Source organism: Leptonotus elevatus, chromosome 14 (genome assembly GCF_054856555.1).
Source record: "Leptonotus elevatus isolate MCC_2025b chromosome 14, RoL_Lele_1.0, whole genome shotgun sequence".
Lineage (NCBI taxonomy): Eukaryota > Metazoa > Chordata > Actinopteri > Syngnathiformes > Syngnathidae > Leptonotus > Leptonotus elevatus.
Genome location: NC_141252.1, coordinates 904,992 through 921,590, shown reverse-complemented (window position 1 = coordinate 921,590; position 16,599 = coordinate 904,992). Strand labels below are relative to the sequence as shown.

At 41.1% G+C, this 16,599-nt stretch overlaps 1 protein-coding gene across 7 annotated transcripts in view; it reads left to right on the top strand.

The window, feature by feature from the left end:
• smoc1 (SPARC related modular calcium binding 1) overlaps positions 1 to 16,048 on the top strand; it is a 32,149-nt gene extending 16,101 nt beyond the window's left edge. For 2 of the 7 annotated variants that reach the window (XM_086095719.1, XM_086095723.1), the window contains 8 exons: positions 1,233 to 1,322; positions 1,630 to 1,710; positions 4,622 to 4,814; positions 5,367 to 5,449; positions 7,480 to 7,585; positions 8,762 to 9,009; positions 10,217 to 10,250; positions 13,865 to 16,048. In XM_086095719.1, coding sequence (XP_085951845.1) covers positions 1,233 to 1,322; positions 1,630 to 1,710; positions 4,622 to 4,814; positions 5,367 to 5,449; positions 7,480 to 7,585; positions 8,762 to 9,009; positions 10,217 to 10,250; positions 13,865 to 13,997 — 968 coding nt within the window. In that variant the 3' untranslated portion in view covers positions 13,998 to 16,048. Of the gene's footprint in view, positions 1 to 1,232; positions 1,323 to 1,629; positions 1,711 to 4,621; positions 4,815 to 5,366; positions 5,450 to 7,479; positions 7,586 to 8,761; positions 9,010 to 10,216; positions 10,271 to 13,864 lie in introns of all 7 variants that reach the window. The other 5 variants (XM_086095721.1, XM_086095724.1, XM_086095726.1 and 2 more) reach the window with 4 other exon arrangements.
• Positions 16,049 to 16,599: the final 551 nt, after the last annotated feature.

The following is a 16,599-nucleotide window of genomic DNA, read 5'->3' as shown; positions in this document are numbered from 1 at the left end:
TGGACGGTATGTGACTTTGACTTTGAAGATACAACAATTTTAGATTCGGCAGAGGCATCTTTTGTTGAATTAGTTATAATTCTTTAATTAAAAAAAATAAATGCAAGTTTCCTCCTGTAAACATCATTAAGCATATAATTTATACATACATATATATATATATATATATATATATAAGGCAAGTTGTAAAATGTCTGAATGTCTGAAATTGAAAACATCTTAAATCACGCTGTTTCTGCTAAGTACTGTCTCAAACGTTCTCCAATTTTAAAACTGTAAATGTATAGGATCGCATGCCGAGAAACGTTTCTTGGGAGGAGCAATATGGCGGCCTCGCAACTTCCAAAGTGTCGGCCTATCGGCTGTGCAGTCACATATTCAGATCAGCGGGTCAACCGCCCTATCAGTCGCATTTCAGAGGCGGGGCTAACCTGAGCTAACAGACAGTGGAATGAACCAATGAGCAAAGAGCGGACGTAACGTCAGAAAAGCGACTCGTTAAAATCTTTTCTTTTCTTTTTTCGGAGACGGAGTCAAAATCCAACATGGCTAGTAAATGACTTAAGTCGCGTTGTTGCGGGAAAAACTTGAAGAGGGAAGAGTGGCGTTGCTCACAAAGACGTCGCGCAAATGGACAAATTTGATTGGCCAGCCTGTTTTCGGCCAGTGCCGAATCGCTGGCTATGGAGGCCTGTCCAGACCCACTTAAATGACCTTGATCGTGCACCCCCTCTCCCTGGCACAGTGTTAGTTTTGGAGTTGAAAGTTAAGAGAACATTTTCATACATTGTTGGAGGGGGGAAAAAAATCAGGCTTGAGAAAAAAACCCACAATGTCATAATTATTCTATCATGGCACTTTTAATATTGCACACTTTTATTTAGAGTGGGTGGTCTTCACTGACACGTCCTGCCCCTTGATGGGGGTTGTGGGGGTCTTCTGATGTAAGTGGTGTGTGTGTGTGTGCGCTTCTTGTTCTTCACAAAAAGGAAAATTGTGTTAATGTGGAGTTGTTTGATGTTGGTGTGAGATCTGTTTAAGTGTGAGGGACATCTACATGTGGGTGGTCATGCTTTGTTCCACTCTTCTTGTGCTTGTGCGTGTGCGCGTGTGTGTGTGTGTGTGCGCGCGCGCGCATCTCCGTTTTTGTGTCCACCTTGGCCGGGCCATGTGCAAATCCCAACCATTCAACACTTGTGGAGAGTAGATTGTATTAACCTCAATAATGGTAGTCTCTTTCCGTTTCTTTCTCACCCTCAATCCAGACGACGGCTCCAAGCCGACGCCCACCATGGAGACCCTCGTCCCCGCCGAAGGCGACGGTAAGGGTCCTCAAGTATCGGAATTTCCACAAGTACTCACTCACCTCAGGGGTCTGACGATTAAAAGGAATATTTGAGGCAGGTGTTACGGGTCCGAACGGACATCCAAAACTGGATACACTGCATATGCCGTTTTTTTTTTTTCATATAAAAAATGAGAGCGTTGGATTTATGAAATCAGTGAACTGCCACAAAAACATACACTTTCCAAATACACTATAAAATCAGTGATGAGTTGTCATGAATAATTAGTCACCGTTTATCATAAGGTTGCCGTCGGTAACATGACGTCCATCTGTCATTGCAGAGATAACCGCCCCCACGCTGTGGATCAAACAGTTGGTTTATAAGGAGAACAAGCAGAACAGCTCCACGCCCAGGAAGCAAGGTGACATTGAGAACATTATTAAGTAGACACTGACGTTCCGCAATGTTGCGAGCGTCTATGTTTGTGCTCAGTAGAATGACGTGTGGTTGCGCCACAATGTTGTGCAAGTCCATATTTATTTTTCCAGTTGATTTTGCTTTGTTTGTATTCCACTAGACTGTGGATGGTGACTATGTTGCATGTGAACATTCCAGTAGATTGACAAGTGAACGTGCCACAATGTTGTGTGCATCCTTGCTTATGCTACAGGAGACTGATGTGGTTGCTCCACAGTGTTGTGCACGTTTATGTTCCAGTTGACTCTGACATGTGGACACCTCACAATGTTGCATGCATCGATGCTTGTTCTAGTAGAGTGACATGTGAATGCTTTGCAATGTTGTGTGCATTTATGTTTATTTTCCAGTAGATGCTGACATGTGGACGCTCCACAACCTTGTTTGTACTCCACTTGACTCTGTGGATGCTGACTATGTTGCATGTGAACGTTTCAGTAGATTGATATGTGAACATGCCACAATGTTGTGCACATCCTTGCTTATGTTACAGGACACCGACGTGGTCGCTCCACAATGTTGTGGTGTCTAGTCGACTCCCAAGTAGACACCTCATAACGTTGCATGCATCGATGTTTGTTCTGGTAGAGTGACATGTGAATGCTCCACAATGTTATGTGCATCTAAGTTTATTTTCCAGTAGCTTCTGACATGTGGACGCTCCACAATGTCATGCACACCCATGTTTATATTCCAGTTAACTCCGACATATGGATGCTCCACAATGTTGCATGCGTCCATTTGTTCCAGTAGACCGACAATGTTGTGAACGGGGTGCTTCAAAAAGAAATGTGACGTGATTTCATTTTATGAGCAAACCATTTTGTCTGCATGAACGTAAACGCGACGCGCATCTCGACCAACACGCCCTAATTTAACTGCTTGCTTTGAGAGAATTTTGCAGTGATTATGGCACAGCTGAAAGCCATTGGTGAGGCGGGCGGACAGGGGAGGGCTGGGTGGGGGTTAACTCCGGCAAGGAGGCTTTGAGGATGAAGGGAATCAGACGATGGAGGAGGAGGAGGAAAGGTTAGGCCTGAATGAGGATACAGACCGGGGTTTAAAAATTCACTTGGCTCGGCGCCCGGAGGAGCGAAAAGCATAAAATAGAGCAAGTCTGTTCTCAGCACGTCATCTTTTGTCTACTATATCAAGAAGCAGCAAAACTGTTCCACGCTTAAAGTGACTTTGTGGGTTTCGGGTGTCGGGCTGTCTCGTTCTCGTCCTGTCAAGACAAGACACAAGGAACACAAGCGATGCGATAAAAGAAATACTAAATAGAAATCAGTACAATGCTAGATTGAATTACACTACGTGTTTTGCGGGACAATTTACTTCAGGGAATCTTATTGCTTGGCGCCAGCGTAACGTCGTTATATTTAGCACAACTTTAGCCAGAACCACAGCGACGCGCAGACACATTGCAGACATCTCCGCTTATTTTATAAGATGGAAATACTGTCATCTGCACAATCACAGCAAGCCCGCCCGGGGTCACTGTACGCCTTGCTGTATGTTTGAATCTCTTGATACATGATGTGACACAATTATCAAAGTGGAAGGAAAAGCGGGAAAGTACAGAATTATCATTCGCAAAGATGTCCCGGCGCTCTCATATTGGACAAATATGTCTCCTTTACTGTTTATTTACAAGCACAGCTCATCATTTAAACCTTGTCTTCTCAGTCTCACTGGCTCGAGACAACATTTTGACGGCACTTAAATTTTTTTACCTTGGCGAAAACACATTTTTGTTCATTGAAACCGCTGGACGTGACTAGAAACACGCTCTGATGAAGAACACAACGTGTCGTCCGAATGCCAAAAACATGAAGCTTTGAAGGTACGACGACGTGTGACTCAATGGAAAAAAAAAAAAAAAACAAGAGAAGAAAACATGAAGCTGCTTCGCTGTTATGACATCTTCAAGGAAATGAAGCACAAAGTTTGTCCTAATTCAAATTTAATTGCACGCCGAGACCACCGGCGCTCTAGTCATAATCAGCTCCATATTTTGTTACCAACATCAAATTGCCACCATCTTGAAATGGAAATGCTCTAAAGAGTTGCAGCTTTAAGGCCTCACATCTCACGTTTGTTGAGGCCAAAATGGACCAGGAGCCACGGCACGCCGCTGTGCTCGTGCGACTTCAGAGTGAGAAATAGCCCAAATGGATGCAAGTGTAAATACAGCGTGACAGCGACGAGATGTCGCAGAAGCATTTTAAGAGCCTCAGCCACTAATATTTCATAACGGTGTTTGTCAAAGTGTCATTCATGATGACAAAGTTCGGTCTCGGTAAAACACCGTCATTGTGGAAACGGCACAGAATTACAGAATATACAGGATTCCTTCAACAGTCCAAAAACATATATATATATATATATATATATACTTTATTTTTTAGATATTTATTTTTTATTATTAATTTTTGCGTGGTTTATTTTTTATTTTTTTACATTACTTTTTAGGTATTTATTATTATTTTTTAAATATATTTATATTATTAATTTATTTTTGCGTGGTTTACTATTTTTTTACATTACTTTTTAGGTATTTATTATTATTTTTTAAATATATATTTATATTATTAATTTATTTTTGCGTGGTTTATTATTTTTTTACATTACTTTTTAGGTATTTCTTATTATTTTTTAAATATATATTTATATATTTTTTTGCATGGTTTTTTTTTTACATTATTTTTTAGATGTTTATTATTAAAAAAAATATATTATTTAAATAAATACAATTTGCGTGGCTATTGCTTCAGGGACCAAGTCCACCTGCTGTTCATCGACTATTTCCTGAGCAATTTGTGAGCTTGCACTGAGTTTGTTTGTCATGCTTCTAGAGAAAGTTCCCTCTTGCGATCAAGAGCGACAGAGCGCGCTGGACGAGGCCCGGCAGAACCCCCGCGAGGCCGTCTTCATCCCCGACTGCGGGCCCGGCGGCCTATACAAGGCCGTCCAGTGCCACCAGTCCACCGGCTACTGCTGGTGCGTGCTGGTCGACACCGGACGACCCATTCCGGGAACCTCCACCAGGTAATAAACGCATGTTAGGAATGTAGTGAGAGCAAATGATAACTTTCCATTCATTTGGAGCAGAAAAAAACTGTCATGCCATGTATATGGACGAGAAAAATATTCACAGTCTGTATTTAAGCGGATGCAGTGCTTGGGTAAAAAACAGGCTCTGGCAAAAGTACAAGTACTCATTCAACTCCTGTACTTAACTAAATGTAGAAAGGTACAATTGACTCATCAGACCACATAAGTCCTTGGGCTTCCTTAAAAATGAGTTTTAAAAAATTTGCTGAAATGTTTACTCAAGTGAAAAATAAATGATGGCAATAGGCTTAATTTCGGACCTTTGTATACTAATAAAGTATTTGCACCTTTTTCCCTTCCCATCACAGCCACTTTTGTTAGCGTTGTACATGCTACATAAATTTGTGGGGAGCCTTTAAAAAGTTGGGAGTCCGGCAGACTCGGAGATCCGAAGCCAGCTTATTGATTTAAGCACGGCAGGCTTTTCCCCACTCTTCCGTCTTCCCTTTTCATCCAGCTCCCGTCTTGTGTATCTCGTCCCAACAGGTACCAGACGCCAGAATGTGACAACACCGCACGTTCTCGCAGCTCCGACGCCGAAGATCTGTTCCAGGGCCGAGACCTGACAGGTTTTTCCTTCCCCCTTTTTTTTTTTTTTTTTTTTACTACATCAGTCTAAGTTCAACTCTGGATGGCCTTACAATGAGCCGCGTTCAAAGCGAGAATGTCATTGTGTTGTCAATATCGCGTAGTAAGGCTAACATATAGCCATGTAGCATGAGAACCCAGAACTGTAATTTTCAACCATTGCGCTGTGAGAAATCATCAGGTGTGAAAATGATAACGTTTCACTGAATTGGTTTGAAAACGATTATTCATTTACTGCCAATAATGTATATTGGTTGAAAACAACATCACAGTTGCTCCGGACTCAAACTCATTAGCCTCATAGGGGGCGGCCATTTTGCCACTTGCTGTCGACTGAAGATGACATCACAGTTGCTCAGGTCTCAGGTAACAACCAATCCCAGCTCAGCTTTACAAAACAGGTGACCTGTGATTGGTCGTTGCCTGAGGCCTTTGACGTCATCTTCAGTTGACAGCAAGTGGCAAAATGGCCGCCCCCTAAGATGGATAAAACTGGCTGAATTTTGCCACATAACACATATTCCACAAATGTAATATTAATCAAAATGTCATGTTTAGACTAGCGAGGCCACATTTAACATATTTTTGTCAAGAATGATTTTGAACACATGCCACGTAACTCGTCACTGCTCACTTCCTGTTTGTTTTTTTTTCACCGCCATCGAAGGCTGCAACGTTTTATTCGCCATCTGCTGACTTTACAGAGCGAAGTGTGGCGGCTGCTGGCTGCGCCGCAGATGTGTGGCTTGTTTTTAATGGGAGGTTTTGTGAGTGTTGTGGTTGGAGGTGGCGACGGGTGACAGGCTGATCTGAGTTACTTTATGTCATCAAATGTCGTGTCTTCTCGAAGGGATTTCAGATTTACCAGTACGGGTTAAAGCAAGTGTTAATAGAATTTGTTAAAAGACAGTAGTAGGGTGAAACAACGTCGACAGCTGTCTGTGTTTCCACCACATTTGCTCAGGTTCTTGTAGAAACAAGCATCTGTTGGTCTTGGGGAATCTGGAGAGGTGTGTGGAAATGTCTTTGCCTTTCAAGTTGACAAAATGGATGCCACTTAAGTTCCCTGTGAGCATCATACATGTTGCGTGTTTTGAATCGCGTCATAAATTTTTTTTTCGGGTCTGAGGAAGAGGAGGATTAGGGCCAGTGAAGAGAGAAAAAAAAGTTTGGCAGGATTCTGACTTTATTCTCAGAATTCTCACTTTAAAGTAAGAATTCTGACTTTAAAGTCAGACTTTAAAGTGAGAAAAAAGTTTGGCAGGATTCTGACTTTATTCTCAGAATTCTCACTTTAAAGTAAGAATTCTGACTTTAAAGTCAGACTTTAAAGTGAGAATTCTCACTTTAAAGTCAGACTTTAAAGTGAGAATTCTGACTTTAATTTCAGAATTCTCACTTTAATCTCAGAATTCTTACTTCATTCTCAGAATTCTGACTCAGACTCTAACTCAGAATTCTGACTTTAGTCAGAAGTCAAAATTCTAAGAATAAAGTCAGAATTCTGACTTTGAAGTGAAATTTCTGACTTTAAAGTCAGAATTCTGAGAATAAAGGCAGAATTCTCACTTTAAAGTGAAAAGTCAGAAGCAAAAGCCACAAAAAAAATCACTTTAAAGTGAGAATTATGAGAATAAAGTCAGAATTCTCACTTTTAAGTGAAAAGTCAGAAGCAAAAGCCACAAAAAAAAATCACTGTAAAGTGAGATTTCTGACTTTATTCTCAGAATTCTCACATTAAAGTCAGAATTCTAAAAATAAAGTCAGAATCCTGCCAAACTTTATTTTTTTTCCATTCTTCACTGACACTAATCCTCCTCCGTACCTCTGCATGTGACTCGCATCCATTTTCCTCCAATGAAAAAAATGATCATTTACCTACTATAGTCCGTGTGACGCTTTGGGCAACGTCTCCTTTCCTCGTCATGCTCGTTGAGAAATCTCCACAACCTTGGTGTAACCACACAAATTAGACTGGGAAGGTAATATTGCTGTTTTTGTTTTTTTCCAGGTTGCCCCGAGGGGAAAAAAGTGGAATTCATTACGAGCCTGTTAGACGCCCTGACCACAGACATGGTTCAAGCCATAAACTCACCAGTCCCCTCTGGTGGCGGGAGGTAGGCAACAACAACTAAAATGCTGAATACATTATTGTACATCAGTAAGTTCTATAAGCAAATGGTACTTAGAACTCATAAAGTGCTTACAGAAACGTTTTACACTCATAGGTGCATTTATTGATAACAAATATGATACATTAGAGGTATACATATAATTGTGATTTAAATATGCTACATTAAATATATAGACTATTACATAAAAAGTCAATATGTAACATCTGAATAATTAAGAAGGATGATTTAACAATGTAGGAAACAGAAATTTGCAACACTTTATTTGTATAAATCCCTGCAAGTGTGTACATTTTCAAATCATTACTCCTAGGAAATCATTATGTCCCATGGCAGATGATATATTTTTAGAACAGGCTACTCATGTAGTCCTTGGGTGCTATCTGGTGCCCATGGACACCATGGTGGTGATGTAGAGCATTACTAACTGTATGGGTTCATTTAAATTGCAGCAACAGTTTTGGATTTTTCATTATAGATATTGCTTTTAAAATTCAGTTAGTTTTAATGAAATTTTAAAGCAGATTTGTTAGTTTTTTTTCAGTTTTTCTGAAAATATTTGGATTTAATATAGTTTTTATTAGTTGAGTTTTTTCATATATATACTAAATGGACTATTTGTCGAGTAATTAAGTATTGGGTAATAACAAAAACTACAATTCTCGAACAGTTATTTGACCTTCCTTTTTCCATATGGGGCGTATAGCATTGAGCCCCCCAATTTTTTTTTTTAAATGAACCCCGAAAGCTCATGTACTTGTATGGTACTATTAACAAAGACGATTTTAAAACTTGACATTTCTTAGTTTCATAAATGTAAGGTGCAGTTTCAGTTAGTTTTCTTTCTTTCTTTTTTTATTTTTTTTAAAGCATTTCTGTTGAAATGCATATTTCACGGCTTACGTCCCCCTTGATCGCAATCCATTACCCTGTAACGCAAATCCCCTCCTTCCGATCTGTCATTTTGCTTTCCTTGAAACTCAAGCGCTTCGAGGAAGCGCTCATGCTTTTCATTTCACACTCTCACACGTCCCCGCAGACCCGATATACGATTCAGATGATTATCGACAGACATTTGGATTGAAGTTGCCGATCTTTTATCGCAGATGACAAGACAAACGAAACACAATTTCTCCCGCTTCGTTTTAAAATGTCCGCCAGCAGGTTCGTAGAGCCGGACCCCAGCCACACGCTGGAGGAGCGGGTGGTGCACTGGTACTTCGCCCAGCTGGACGCAAACGGCAGCCGGGACGTCAGCAAGAAGGAGCTGAAGCCCTTCAAGAGGTACCTGAAGAAAAAGGCCAAGCCCAAGAAGTGTGCCCGCAAGTTCACCGACTACTGCGACCTGAACAAGGACAAAGCCATCTCGCTGCACGAGCTCAAGGGCTGCCTCGGAGTCGGCAAGGACGGTAAGGATACCTTTTTTTGGGGGGGGGGGGGGGGGGGGAATCATTGGCGGCACGGTGGCTGACTGGTTAGCACGACCGCCTCCCAGTGCAAAGGTCGTGAGATCAAGTCCGGGCTTCGGCCTTCCTGGGTGGAGTTTGCATGTTCTCCCCGTGCCTGCGTGGCTTTTCTCCGGGTGCTCCGGTTTCCTCCCACATTCCAAAAAACATGCATGGCAGGTGAATTGGACACTCCAAATTGTCCACAGGTGCGATTGGGAGTATGGTTGTTGGTCTCTGTGTGCCCTGCGATTGGCTGGCAACCAGTTCAGGGTGTACCCCGCCTACTGCCCTGAAGCCAGCTGGGATAGGCTCCAGCAACCCCTGCGACCCTTGTGAGGACAAGCGGTACAGAAAATGGATGGATGGATGGAAGAAAATCATCACTATATTCGTGGAAGTTAATGGAAATGAATGCCTTGCCCAGTTCTACCTTATCCAGATTATTTCCAGTATTGCACTTGAGGGGTTTCACTATAAGCTTCTCAAGCTGCTGACCATCTCATAAAGTTTTTAATAGCTTCTTTGTGAGAAACGTATAAAGACGGATAGGCCAAAAATGTGTAAACATCGACCTGGAGGAGGATTTGGCTCTTATCGGGTCATCGCACTCAAATTTCCAAAGTGGGTGAAAACCCCCCAGTAGCTTAAGGTAACATGCTTGTTGCCAGAATACACCAACAATTCATCAAGAGACGCTCGTTAAAATATCATATTGCAATGTTAAGGTTTAAGGGATTCGTTTTCTTAACCTAAAACAGTCAATAATATGTTCTATGCAGCCCCACTAGTCTAAATATGGTATGCGTTAGTGGAAGCTAGTTTTTATCTATTTCAGGGGGCGGCCATTTTGCTACTTGCTGTCGACTAAAGATGACATCATAGTTGCTCAGGTCACAGCGCAGCTTCAGAGAAAAGGTGAGCTCTGATTGGTGGTTCCCCGAGCAACTGTGATGCCATCTTCAGTCGACAGCAAGTGGCAAAATGGCCGCCCCGAGATGGATTAAAAATGGCTGGATTTTGCTTCATAACGCTGATTCCCAAAATTTAATATTAATTAGAATGTCATGTTTAGAGTAGTGAGGTCACATATAACATATTATTGTCAAGAAATGTTTACGGTTGACTTCCACTTTAACATAGTATTGTGATTTATTTATGACTTTTTCAGGTGGTTCAACGGCAAGCAGCAGCTACGGGACAAGGCAAGGGACAAATGTGTTCAGTAAGAGCAACTAATACTACTACTTTTACTAATACGTCTCTGTCATTAGTGTCAAAGTTGATAGTTTGTGTATTTAACACGATTAATATGCACATTAATAACAAAAGTCATTTATTCATATTTAGAAGTGACTTCAGGCCTCACATTTGACTCCCAAAATTGTCTCAGTAGCACTTCGTGGGAGCCGTTTTCCTCCACAACCAGACCTTTTCACACTGCACTTATTTTTTCCTTGGTGTTCGCCGCAGAGCAGCGCGCAAGGACGACCCTGCAAGCTTGCCCAGCCAAGAAGCAAAACGGAGGCTTTTCCTTCTTATTTGATCTTTTGCTGTTAGCACTCTGAAATCACTCCGCCAGATTCTGTTCGATTGGATGCGCCTTGTGATGTCATCGCCACGCCGCACTAGAATTGAGAATTTCTCAATTCGTGTTTGTTGCACGGTGGTCCAACACACTCTGTGTTGCTAAGTGCAGTGTGAAAAGGCCTTCAGAATCAATCCCGATTCCCAAACATGCACACGGCGGTGAGAAGAAAATTGGCTGGTGCGCGCACGTGTCATGAATCCAACAGTAATGTTGCGCTTTGCATTTCTGCATTTATTAGTTAATACGGGCCCATTGTGTTCAGACATGCCTCAATAATTCTTAACGGCCCACATCCTTTTAAGTCACCGTGACTTTGCACTCCGTCGCAATGTTGGGTTGCTGTTTTATTGAGCAGGCTTATTAAGAGCATGTGGTGGCGAAACACAACATATCCGAGTAATGGGAATACCTCCCCCCCCTCACACCCCCCCCCCCCCTGCAAATTCTTGATGTGCTGAAGTTGGGGTGTTTTTGCATTTTGATGAGAGGTCCCAGGGCGGCCGTTTTCTCCGCACAGACTCCCGCCAAGTCAGCAGGCGTGCTGGTAATATGGTTCCCTCGGTCCCGCAAATGAACATGACCACATTTTATGGAGTTGGGAGATTTGGCTCCACAAGGTCCTTTCGCAACAGGCTATTGGCTAAACCTGTGACACGACAAACTACCAACAAGGGAATAATTAAAGGGGAATTTATTTATAAAAAAAAAAAAAAAAAAGGGAAATTATTCAATGCACTTCTGGTGTGCTGGACAAACTACCACCAGGAAAATAATTAAAGGGGAATTTATTTAAAAAAAAATACACACAAAAAATTATCAATACACTTCAGGTGTGCTGACAAACTACCACCAAGAAAATAATTAAAGGGGAATTTATTTAAAAAAAATAAAAAAAATAAAATTTGATCATCACACTTCATGTGTGCTGGACAAACTACCACCAAGAAAATAATTAAAGGGGAATTTATTAAAAATTAATAAATACATTTAATTAAAAAAAAAAAGATCAACACACTTCAGGTGTGCTGGACAAACTACCATTAAGAAAATAATTAAAGGGGAATTTATTTAAAAAATAAATAAATAGAAATTGATCAACACACTTCAGGTGTCTATGGCTGAAATGTTTGTCAGACAAATATTCATAAATAGTATTAGCAATCTGCGATATAGCAGGGGAGCAAAGGATTCGTCGCTTTATAGGAGGAAAACACTTTACATACAGCAAAGTATAATCACATGCTAATTCTGAACAGTACATTTTCTTTATTGTTCTTAACTTCTCTAAAAGTGGGTCGCGACTTAGTGACCACAGTTAACCAGATTAGCTTTAGGTCGCTTTAGATCATGTTAGCTGAAAAATGCTAACGCTACGCTAACAAGGCAAGGCCGAGCTCCATCTTACGAGGCTCGCTATAATTGGCAACAGTAGCTAAAGGGTGCGGATCACACAGAAGTGTGCATTTATTAATATCATTTTAACTCTAAACCTTCAGGTTATTTACATACCGTTCCGGTAGGACTGGTCCACTAAAGTTATTTTTTTGCACATTTTGGCCTTGTATGTTACGCCATGTTTGTTTTTGGTGAATGATATTCGCTGCTTTTCTAAAATGTTTTATTTACACGCCAGTAAAGCAGCCCTCTTAAAAAAACTAAACTAAACAAAAACCTGTTTCCGTGGACGTTTGTTGCCTTCGAGTGCAAACATTGTAATAGTCCTATCTTGAGCCAAGTGCCTTTTTACTTTTGAAGCATCCCAGGTGAAGACAGGAAAAGACAAGAAACACTTGAAACAAAAAACAAAGTGTACCATATGTGAAATCATTTGTAACACAATGAGCCCCACTGAGGCCAAATTGAAATTTGATTGGTTGAAGAAACAATCCCATTACTGATATTGGTTGCGTTAAGAGTGATTCTAAAGGCTCGAGGCAGATTAGTCTGACATGGCAACACACAGGTGCTGAAATCTGATTGGACAAAAAAAAAAATAGGAACGCCGGCCCACCCCCTGCATGTCATGAATGTTAAAATCCACATTTCACACACTAAACACACATTTACACAGTAAAAACAGCGATATAGGGTACGGGTCACTTGAAAATTCATGTAAATTGTATTTATAGTCAAATAACCTATAATATTTATGGTAAATAGTCAAATAAAACTGCATAGCGGCACTAAATGGGGAATTGGGTACTTAACCTGCAGTGTATGTCGAGCCAAGCCAAAGTTCTGAGTTGTTAGTCATGCGAGTCAAGTCGTCTCTTATTCGTTTTGGCAAAAAAACCACAAAAAAAACATACTTAACGTATCGAATGTCTGAAAGCGGCGGTCGTCGTAAATAGTTGGCCGTAATATTTTATTTCCATGCGCGTAAAAGTGTACTCCGATGTGCCGCGCGCGTGAGATTTATGAGCCCGCCGAGAGACGTTGAACGCTAAATCCAGGAGCTACGAAGAGAGCACCTGCAATCAAAATGTCGCCTACAAACACAAGTTTCCACATACTGACGTGCACACCATGTTCCCGAACATGTAATGCCACGCACACACACGCACACGCACACAGCTGAACTATAATGTGGCCATCTGTAAGCAATCAAAGCTCATCTCCTTTTCTCCCAGGCCTCCTCCATATGTCCATTTAAAAAAAATAAAAATAAAAGCCGACTTCCATCTGTCCTTAATGAGGGAAGGCCTTCTTGAAATTGATTTTTCGTTATTATTCTTAGGCTAAATAAATCCACAACATGTTGGAAATGTGCATTTGCTATCATGAGCGAACCCACAAAAAATTCTCAGGAAGCCATGCCTGAAAAGACACAGAGGTTTTTTTGTGTTTCACCCTTCATAAAACATGATAAAAAAAAAATAAAAAATCATCCCCCAAAGCGAGAAAGTGGGAGAAACCATTTTTGCTTGTAAAATTCAATTATCTTTCGTCACCATTCGTTTTGAAGAGAAGTTTTATTTGCAACTTTGCATATCTAGAAAAGCTCTACATCATGCTAATTTATTAGTAGTAGTGGCGGCGGTTCTTTTTCCGACAACCAACCCTTTCCCCCCCCAATTTTCCCAAAACATTTGACACGGGCCACTGAAAAATGGATGGCAGGCCGCAAATGGCCCCCCGGTCCGTAGCTTGGACACCCACCATCCTCCATGCTCGCGTCAGCGCGTGTCACACTCACTGCAACGGCGTCTTGCCATGCTGTGATTGCAGTCGGTCGTCTGGCGTGAGAGGAGAAGGTTCCAGGAGCCGAGACGAGCGCGGAGGGCACAGAAGGAAGGCATCGGCGCGCTCGCTTGACGGTGAAAAAAAGGAAAGACAGGTCGGAGAGAAAATAACTTCCTGATTTGTTTCGTACACACACACACACACACACACACACACAAAACAGAAGAAAACGAAGCAGCGCCAAAATATTTGCACTTTCTCCTCCCTGTGTTTGACTTGTTATGTTTGTATTTTGGATTGTATGTGGTTTTGAAGTGAGTGAAAAGGTGAGCGAGGATTTACGTGTAAAAGTGGCCACGGAACAAGTGGGGCGCGTGCACAAGAGTTAGCAGTTAGCAGTTAGCGGGCTAAAATATGCACATTGCTCTCAACTAGGGATGGGCGAGTACCGGTGCCAGCCTTTCTTCAAGGTATCGGGTACTCATGAAGGATGCTGATACTAGCCACTGATACTTGAGGCAAACAAATAATAATTCTGACATCAAGTAAATCTTAGTAGCTGCGTCCGTTTGACACATTGGAAAAAAAAAAGTCTCAAAGTGACAAAACGGAGTGCACTGCGATGTCATCGATGGGTATGAAAACAGGAGTTCAGAACATATACAGAAATTCTCCCATCCTTTTACAAAACAAACCCCACAAAAAATATGACTAAGTCTTTCATTTATTGTGGGAAATTGAAGTCGAGATGCCCCGTGAGTCAGCCAAGGTTGTTGAAACAGGAGTTCAGAACATTCTGACTGTAATCCCCCCCCATAGAAATGCTGTGGATTGCCCATCCCTACTAGCAACGGCGAGGGAATGTTTGTTGTACATATGAACGTGCATCTAATTAGAATTAAACTGTGACTCCCCAAGTTGAATTCATCAGCACGGAATTTTAGCTGTATGGATCCCCTTGCACTGTAAATAGGGTTGTGAAGGGATGGAACATTTCCAGTCCATTTACAGAAACATTCCAGTCCATTTGATTGGCAAATGAAGATGAGCAATTCGGCAAATATTCCAAATCCGGCACTTTTCACGGGAATTAGTGGGAATTGATGGGGAGGTATCGCTATCAAGTGTAACTGTAAACATTTTTTGTTTTGTCGAGCACAAACTCGACTCACTTCACCACAAGCAGCAGTTTGGCAAATATTGAATAATTGTTCAAGAAAGAGGCTTCAAGCTGTTGAATGCCACGCCCGGTTTCCACTTCCTGCGACACCAAACGGAAAACAAAGACAATGAGACCTTGCGCGTTTCAAGCAAAGTAGCTTTGCCTCATGAAAGAGGCCGCCTAGCTTAAAGCTAACATGCTAATGGTTAGGTTAGCTAGCTAGCTAGCAAGTACAGTATTATAGAGAAGGGAGCACAATTAAATCACACAATATAACAACTTTGTATTTTTTTTTGTTTCTAATAACCCTCAACACTCTCATGTAAATATTTAGTACATGTTTGTGTATGTAGCCTATCAAAAATATAGAAGTTTATTTTGTAGTGTCAAAATATTACATTCATTTACCTCAAAATCTGTTTGTTTCTTTCTTTCTCCTTTTGATTCCCACGAATTCCCCTTAATTCCCACGGAAAGTTTCCAACATTGAAAATTCCCGGAGTTTTGCAACCCTAACTGTAAGCAACCTTTGTAGAAACATTTTTTTTTTTTTGCCAGTGTGACATCTGACTAGCATTGTGACGGGGGGAGAGTTAGCACCGACTCGGGATTCACTTCACTTGCCTGTCAGGTTGTACAAATGTGACATTGGCCTGATTTTTTTATTTTCAAAAGTTACTTTGATACTAGTTACGATGAAAAGTAGAACCCAACAATTGAAGTGGGACCAAATATTGCTGTCTCAATCAAAACTATTCAAAATTTTGCTATCAATAATGTATCGTGCCGAGTTTTGTCACGAACTGCTATGGAAGAAAAAAAAAAGAAAAATCTAAACAAATGAAATTCATTCGTCCAATTTAGCTTTAGATGAAACGTAACTGTCGCTAACATCCGGCATAGGCAAGTGACGGATGAAACTTAGCCTGTGCTACTCGCCCCTTAAAGTGCAACCCAACATTTACGAGCATTGATCTTGAAGATCAATGTTTTTTTTTGCTAACGTTTTACGTAAATTTGAGTTTGTGCCGACCTCAAGGTAATAAATAAAAACAATTAAAAAGGAAGCAACGTTTTGTGAGTTTTTAATTCCAAACGAGCACAAATGTTTTCAACTCCACCTCGGCCTCGCCACCCGCGCAAATCCGCTCAACTGCCGAAGTTTTAGCAATGCCAGGAAATAACGGTGACTGAACGCCAGCAGTAAAACAGAATGCTGTGTTTACATGTCTCACTCCACTCATAATGGCCGCCCCGCTCTGGTTAATCCTGCTTTTTGTACACAACCTGTGACGTTATGCAAACCGCAATCCATAAAATAAATATTTGAGTCTCCTGAGAAAAAGTCAACAAGTTTTATTTTGTGTTTCTTCGTAGCGCATCGTGCTCAAATGTGAGACAATCTATAGTATTGCGTACGATTGTGTTTAGAATAACAGTTACTGTATAATTAAATAATAAAGACCTTTTTGAAATTCCTTGTTATTCTGAAGGCAAAAAAACATGAAATTGGCTCTCTGGCGGATTTGCTGTAATTTTTAGAAACATAAATTCAGCCCTTGAAGCCGGTTTACTTTCAGAACAAGGAACTTGGAAAGGCTTCACTATCACGAGTAGA